Below are 8,079 nucleotides of genomic sequence, written 5' to 3'. Positions count from 1 at the left end.
CAAAAAATAACAACTATGCCACTCTGGTAGCGTAGTGGTTACGAATCGGGCTGCGAGCCTCAAGATCAGCAGTTCGAAACTACCAGCCGCTCCGCGGGAGAAAGATGAGGCAGTCTGCTCCCGTAAAGATTTACAGCCTTGGAAACCCTGTGTAGGGTCGCTATGAGTCGGAACCGACTTCATGGCACATAACAACAACAACAAAGTCTATAAAAGTGCCTAATGATGCTACCTTCTTCCCTCCAGCCACATGGCCTCTGGTCTAGTTAGGTAACAGACCATGCCTCAGGGCCTTTGCACAGACTATCCTATTGGATGGTCAACTCCTTTCTGTTTTTCAATCATTCCCTCTAGTCTGTCTCTGACATCATTTCATCTAAAGGAGTTTTTTCTAGGCTCTTGCCATTGCTCATTTTCTCCGTAGCACTTAGATCTGTAATTGTCTTGTCTATCAACTTATTTACTGATCTATGTAGTCTGTCTTTCTTGCTATATGGTCAGCCCTGGTAGCGCTGCAGGACAAGCTCTGGGTTGCTAACTGCAATATCGGCAGTTCAAATTCACCAGCCGCTCCACAGGAGACCAGAGACTTTCTATATAGAAACCTTTCTATACAGCAACCCTATATAAGATTGCTATGAGTCGATGGCGGAGTGTTTACGGTTTTTTTGGTGGTGGTGTGCAGTCAACTTGATTCCGACTCATTGTTGTTGTTGTTGTTAAGTGCCGTCGAGTCGGTTCCGACCCATAGCGACCCTGAACAGGGTTTCCGAGGGTGTAAATCCTTACGGGAGTAGAAAGCCTCATCTTTCTCCCGCGGAGTGACTGGTAGTTTTGAACCGCTGACCTTAAGGTTCGCAGCCCGATTCGTAACCACTATGCTACCAGAGCTCCTTTAGGAATCCTGTAAAGGGTTTCTGAGGCTGTAAATCTTTGCTGGAGCAGAAAGTCTCATCTTTCTCCTGAGGAGAGACTGGTTAATTGATTCGAACTGCTGACCTTTCAATTAGAAGCCCTAAGCTACCAGGACTCCTTGTTGTTGTTGTTGTTGTTGTTTTTTGTAATCATAGGCAAAGCCCTGCTAGCGCAGTAGGTTACGTTTTGGGTTACTAACCACAAGGTTGGTGGTTCAAGCACACCAGCCACTCGTCAAGAGATTAATGAGGTCATTTGTTCCCACAAACCCTTAGTCTCAGAAACCCAAAGGAGCAGTTCCACTGTGTCCTATAGGGTTGCTATGCGTTGGAACCAACTCCACGGCAGTATGTTGGACTGATGACCATTGATATAGGAGCTCTGGTGGTGCAATGGTTAAGCGCTTGGCTGTGAACTGAAAGGTCGGAAGTTTGAACCCAACCAGCTGCTCCGCAGAAGAATAAGCGGTAACCTGCCCCCATAAAAATGACAGCCTAGAAAACCTTCTGGGGCAGTTGTGTCATAGGGAGTCAGTAGGAGATGGAATGGCTTTGACGTCCACCCAACAATCACCGCTGTTGAAGGAGCAGAGTCTATGAAGGGGCTCTTAAAGTAAGTCCATGAACACCACTTCATTCCCTGCTCTGGTCAGGAGCTGGGGACAGGCAGGGTCAGTGGTTCCTCCCGGGAATCCAAAGGGCAGGTGCTGGACTCGCATATGCCCATGGGCCACCAGGCTGTGTGGGCTCAGTGTGGGGGGAACCTGGTCCTCATACAATCCCTGTACAAACTCAAGTCATACCTACGGGCCCCTTATCCTTGACACCTGCTGGCAGCATCTAAAAGGCTCCAGAACCACATGGTTTGGCCACACTGGTGATGCAGTTAAGGGGGGTGGGGGGAACACCTCCATTTTGAACCTAACAGATACTTCACGAGAGAGACAATGGTGGTCTTTCCTTCAAGATGAATGACAGCCTTGGGAACCCGATGGGGTAGCTTTCCTCTGTCCTATAGGGATGCTATGGGTGGGAATGGACTTGTTGGCAGTGGGTCTGGTTTGGTTTGGGGCCACCTGACAGAGCCTGAGGAACATGAGCCCACCTGGGAGCCTTCCACACATTTAGGGCCCTGCTCTGACTGGTGGAACATCACCCAACTGGGTCCTACCTCTAGGAGAGAAGCTAAGGTCCAGGAGTAGAACCTCATGCCATGGTATGGGGGACAAGTGAGTACTTATTTACTGCACTGGGCTGCTAACCATAGGCTAGTAGTTCAAACCCACCAAGCTATCTGTGTCTTGGAAACCCTATACAAGGTCTCTATGGGTTGGAACCGACTAGACGGCACTTAACAACAACAGTGGGAACAATTGATGTACAGCATACGGCACGTTCGCAAAGTATTTTGTTGCTTATTACCATAGTCATTTCCAACTCATGGCTGGGTTTGAACCATCTGCCTTTCAGTTAGTAGTTCTGTGCTTTAACCATTTACATTTCCTAGGGGTTTCCTATTCAAAGTATACACCAACAAGATCACGAACCTACTACCTATCACTCTTAAATTTCTTGAGAGCTCCCAGGACAGGTAATGTCAGGGGTCCCTGTGTAGCCACAAGAGGGCTCTGTGACTCTCAAAACTGTCCCCATGAAAAAAATCAAAACCAAACCCACTAAGGGAGACTCTTGGTGGTGGTGGTGGTGGTGGCGGTGTGCCGTGGAGTCGGTTCCGACTCATAGCGACCCTGTACAGGGTTTCTGAGGATGTAAATCTTTACGGGAGCAGAAAGCCTCATCTATCTCCTGCAGAACGGCTGGTAGTTTCGAACTGCTGACCTTGAGATTAGCAGTCACTACACTACCAGGGGTCTCTACTCTTAGAGACCCTATATGGCAGGGTAGAACTGCTCCATAGGGTTTCGGAGGCTGTAAATACGGGAGCAGACAGCCACAGCTTCCTCCCGGAAGACAGACATTTCATAAAACTCACAGGGGATCTAGTATGTTCCAGGGCGAGGATGGCGCACCCTGTTATTGCTCATGTGGAATCAGTGGTCCTTTTGGGGTGTAATGCCGTATCACCCACAACCTCAGTCAGTCACTGTGCTAAGCCCTTGGGAAACCCACCTAACCATAGTGACCCTAAAGGCCAGACTGCCCGAGGCTGTAAATCTTTACAGAAGTGACGGCAACATTTTTCTTCCGAGAAGCAGCTGGTGGGCTCTAAACACAGACTTTTCCGTTATCAGCCAAGTACTTTAAACACTACACCACTAGGGTTTCTTAAGTCTTTAATGGATCCTCATGATTCTCCCACAAACTTACATGGCAGGTCCCCCTAAGCTGGGAGCCTATGAGATCAGCCAGCTGGTGAGAGGAAGCGGACCCTTAGCCAGTGCCCCCAGCCCTCTTAGGGTGGACAGGCCCAACCCTGCATGAATCAGATTCCACCTGCCCCGAGCTGGCCTGGCTGGGTCCCCTTTACCCAGCCCATATGAGCACTAGGAGGCAGAAGGGGAATCCTTCTGGGCTGTAGACATGAACTGCCCAAGAAGCCCAGGGCCTGTGAAACATGCCCCAGACCCCTTTCCCAACACTAGCTCCTAGTCCCCCTGCCCTGCCTAGGGGTCCTCCACCCACCCAGGAGTTTAGAAAACACCAGTCAATACTGAGGAACCCTGGACTAGCAGTCAGCATTGTACCACCTGACTAACCCTTCCTCCAGGGATTCTTCCAAGAAGCAACCACTGGGCTCGCTCTCTTGTGTCCAGCATCTGTAAACACCTGCAGAAGGGTTCACTGTCCTCTCTGGTTCCTGAGCTCAGTCTGTGGCATCCAAGTCCTTCCAGATGTAGAAACCACATGCCCCCGGGGGCTGTTCCTGACCTTTTCCCCTCCCCCCTCATCCCACGGTTCCTCTGAGCACCCTGATTTTCCTTCCTGACCCCTCCTCCACCAGCCATCTCTCTGTACCTTCCTTTAGACCATCCGAGTCCAGGTGAACCAGGGGCATCCTGCATTCCCAGGTTTCTAACTTTGACATGCAATGGACCAACTTGCGCTCTGTCCTGGTGAGAATGTGGATTCTGTTCAGAAGGGCTGGGCGGGGCCAGGGCCTCTGCATGCCCCACAAGCTCATGGGTGCTGCTCTTGCTGGTCCCAAGATCCTAAAGGGACCCCAAAGGCCCCTCAGCCTCCATTCTAATCTCCCACCCCCACCCCACAGTCCCTACTTCTCACAAAAGCTGGAGTTACCTCCTTCATGCAAACCAGACCCTGGCCCTCCCCTCAAGCCCTGCAGGGCTCCCTACAGAGGCCCCTCGGGGGTGCACGCAGTTTGTACTGGACTACTAAACCAAAGTTGGCGGTTCAAATCCACCCAATAACTCCATGGGAAAAAGACCCGACAATCTGCCTCCGTAAAAGCCTATAACCAAGAAAACCCGATGGGACACCTCTGCTATGTTGTATGGGGTGGATTCAGAATTGACAACGGGCTTGGTGTCTTTTGGGGGAGTGTGAGGCCCCCTACAGCATCCAAAAAAATGATCCATCTCCCAGACACACACACCTGCAGCCCTCTGCAGATCTGTTTTCTTTAAGCTGTCTACCTCCCTTAAAAGCAGTTCTCCTAAGCTGCACAATGGGCCCATGATTCCCTCTGATGTGCTGCATGGCAGTGACGGGACTCTGAGGAAGGCTCAGAAACAAACGCTGGATCCAACTCTGGGCCTGCCCCTGACCTCTTTTTCAGAAGCTCACCAGCCCCCTGGGGTGTGCAGACCTGCAAGCTGGGTGGGATGCCTCCTCTTCAGGGGCCCCACGGTCGGTCTTCTTACTGGGTCCCTTGGGGAGGTGGGGAGGTCATGGGGCTGAGACGCCTCAGGCGTGCCCTGTCTGGCAGGACTGCCCCAGGGGAGCCACCACATTCTACTTTAGGCCTAACAAGGCTCCGTGTTTATCCAGCCAGTATTCCCCGAGGCTCTAGCAGGCAGCTGGGTAGACAGGTCTCCTAAGTGGCCACTGCTCCACCCCTCCTCTTAATCTCAGGTGTCCTGGGGAGCCAGCCGGGGTCCTGACCTCTGTTTTAGCAATGTCTGGTGGTGCCCATATGCTGGTCTTGCCCTGCAGGGACCCCAGCACATGTACATCTCACATGATCCCCCCACAACTGTCGGTGAGTTAGGAGAGTTCAGCATCAAGCCACGTCACAGATGCCAGCACTGAGCTCGGGTGGGCAGGACAGCCCTGCCCCGGAGCACATCTTCCCTGGGCTCCTGACCCCACAACACTGAAGTGGGGAGAAATGAGGCTGCAGGCTCCCCAAATGCCATCTCATCAAGTGTCCCCAGGTGTCAACAGCAGCAGGTGCAGCCCAGGTGAGCTCCAGAGCTGATGTTTCCCCTCAGGAAATGCGGCTTTGGCTCTTAGACACACTAGGCCTGGGCCCACCCCATCCTTCCGGCGGCAGAACCAGTGTGCCACCCTAGTGACGCACCGAATCTGGGTCTGACGCAAGAGCGGAGGCGCCCAGACCTGTCAGCGACAGGCCTGCGTCTCTAGCTCCCCGGCCTGGCACAACTCCACAGCCTCAGGAAGCTGCCACCTCCACGCTCTGCGGCCTTTCCCCTCAAATCCCCACCTGCCCATCACCCAGCCTATTTCTGTCTCCAGCGATTAGCTGATGAAGCCCAGCAAGGAGATGGAAACCATTCAGGAGTTAATTCTGTCCCCTCTCCTGCTTCATTCATCTGCACAGAGGCAGAAGTCAGAAGACTGCCTCTCATCTGACCCCTCAGAGTTTCAGGTTTTCTAATAATGTGCTGGGAAGCTTGGTGGCTCCATACGATAAGTTCTGGACTGCGAACCACAAGCTCGTTGGTTCGATGAGGCTTTCCACTCCTGCAAAGATTTATAACCTCAGAAACCTTATACAGGGTGACATTTGAGTCAGAACTGACTTGACGACACTTAAAACAATGACATATTAAAGGAGTCCCAGTGTGGTGCTGTAAGATAAGCACAGGACTGCTAACTGCTAGATCAGCTGTTCAAACTCACCAGCCACTCCTTGGAAACCCTATAATGGGTTGATATGAGTTGAAACTGACTCTAAGTGACCTTTATAGGATTTCTAAGGAGCAGCTGGATGGTTTGAATTGCCGACCTTGAGGTTCGCAGTCCAGGGCTGATTCTATAGCGCCACACCAGGAATATCAACATCATATCAAGGATCCTTCCACAACATAGTTCTGCCTTTTCCTGCCTCTTCCCCAACACCTACGTCCTCCTTTGTTCACCTTCAGTCCCTCCTCTTGTGGCTAGCTTTTCTTCATCTCTTAGAGCATGGACTGGCTACCCAGGTGAAACTTCTGTCACAGCCCCCTCATTTTTTTTTTTTTAGGGTTCTTAGTATATTTGGAAGTATGCATGTCTGTCTCTCTAGACCCACTACCCTAGGCAGTGGTCCCATGAGACTTTTTCAAGGGGTCAACTGTGTTCTAGGCAACAGTGGATGCTTGATGGATGTCTGTCCAATGGATGGACAGATAGATGAGTGGGTGGATGGATGGATGGATGGGCAAATAGGTAAATGGATGGATGATAGATGGATACCTGAGTGAGTGACTGGATGGATGGAGAGATGGATGGATGGATGGGTGGATAGATGATGGATGAGTGGATGGGAATATGGATGGAAAGGTGGATGGATAGATGAATGAGTGGATGGATGGACGATGGATGGTTGAGTGGGTGGATGGATGGAAGGATGGTGGGTGGAATGGATGGTGATGGATGGATGGATGGATGATAGATGGATACCTGAGTGAGCAGACAGATGGATGGATGGGTGGATGGATGATGGATGAATGAATGGGAATATGGATGGAAAGGTGGATGGATAGATGATTGAGTAGATGGCTGGATGCATAGATGGATGGCTGGCTGGCTGGATGAATGGATGGATGGATGGATGGATGGATGGATGGATGGATGGATGGATGGATGGATGAATGAGTGATTGGGTGGATAGATGGATGGATGAATGAGTGACTGGGTGGATGGATGGATGGATGAGTGACTGGGTGATGGATGGATGGATGGACGGATAAGTGGGTGAAATGCTGCCATGGTCAGCAACACTCCGGCCTGTGAAAAGCACTGGGCCCTCAGGGAGGAAGCCTGGAACATAAGCTCCGGACTCAAGGATGAGGATCAGGAACTTGCTTAAGGACACACAGCCAGCAAGAAATGGTGGAGCTGTGATTAAACTCTGGGTCCAGGAAGGGCCTTTTCCTGCAGGTTGTGGTGGGACCCCAGGGCAGTGTGACTCACACCAGCAGGGTGGGTCTATGCCTCTCTTGTCTAGGTCCCATTGCTTCAGCACTGGGGAAGTTGGTTCTCCCCCTTCCCAATACCCCTGCTCTGCCTGGCACAGAATCAAATGGCTCCATTAGCCCCTTCCCAACATCCTTTCCTCCATCACCTGCCCCAGGTCCCCAGCACACAACACCTGATCCAGGTGAAGATAAACCACCCAGCTCGGAATCACACTTCCTGCTCTGTATCATCATTCATCATTACCCAAAAGGTTCCTCTCTGCTAATGCCTGCCCCCTCCCTAGAGTGTCGGCTCCATGCCAGCAAGGATCATCTGCCCTCATGACCCATGTCTACGGCCTGGCAGTGCCTGGCACGCAATGGGTGCATGTTGAGCTATTGCTGAGTCAGGTGAAATGTACCTAAGAGCCTTTTTACCCACTCAGCAGGCCCTCTGCACTCATTACACAGAAGCCCACCCACCCAGGTAGGTTTCTCTTGAACCCAGTTCCCCCAGGGGCCCGCCAGGAGGAGGGGGACACTCACCGAGGAGAGCGCATCTTCCCTCCGACGGCCCTGGCTCTGCCGGCTGATGAGCGAGCGTGCGGACAGTTTGTAGTGGCTCAGCAGGCATGTGATGACCACCACCATCACCATCATTACAACCACTATGATGAGAATCTGCACAAACTCCAGCTCCGCTGTGGACACAGGATATGGGGTAAGAGGAGACCCACCGCACGCCTGGAACCTCCACTCCCCACCCCTTACCAGGAAAAGACCCACAGAAGTGGGGTGTGGTTTTCAAACCCGGGGAAACCCAAGGCACGTTTTCCCGACAG

The 8,079-nt window shown here is 51.9% G+C and overlaps 1 protein-coding gene across 1 annotated transcript in view; it reads right to left on the bottom strand.

Annotated features, from left to right (window-relative positions):
• Positions 1 to 7,933, bottom strand: part of PMEPA1 (prostate transmembrane protein, androgen induced 1) — a 10,109-nt gene extending 2,176 nt beyond the window's left edge. The window contains exon 1 of the mRNA XM_006839151.1: positions 7,784 to 7,933. Within this exon, the coding sequence (XP_006839214.1) occupies positions 7,784 to 7,897 (114 nt within the window). The 5' untranslated portion in view covers positions 7,898 to 7,933. The remainder of the gene's footprint in view (positions 1 to 7,783) is intronic.
• Between the last annotated feature and the right edge of the window lie 146 nt (positions 7,934 to 8,079).

This window comes from Chrysochloris asiatica, unplaced genomic scaffold (assembly GCF_000296735.1).
Source record: "Chrysochloris asiatica unplaced genomic scaffold, ChrAsi1.0 scaffold00023, whole genome shotgun sequence".
NCBI lineage: Eukaryota > Metazoa > Chordata > Mammalia > Afrosoricida > Chrysochloridae > Chrysochloris > Chrysochloris asiatica.
The sequence above is the reverse complement of the archived record's forward strand: the minus strand, read 5'-3'. Positions and strand labels throughout refer to the sequence as shown.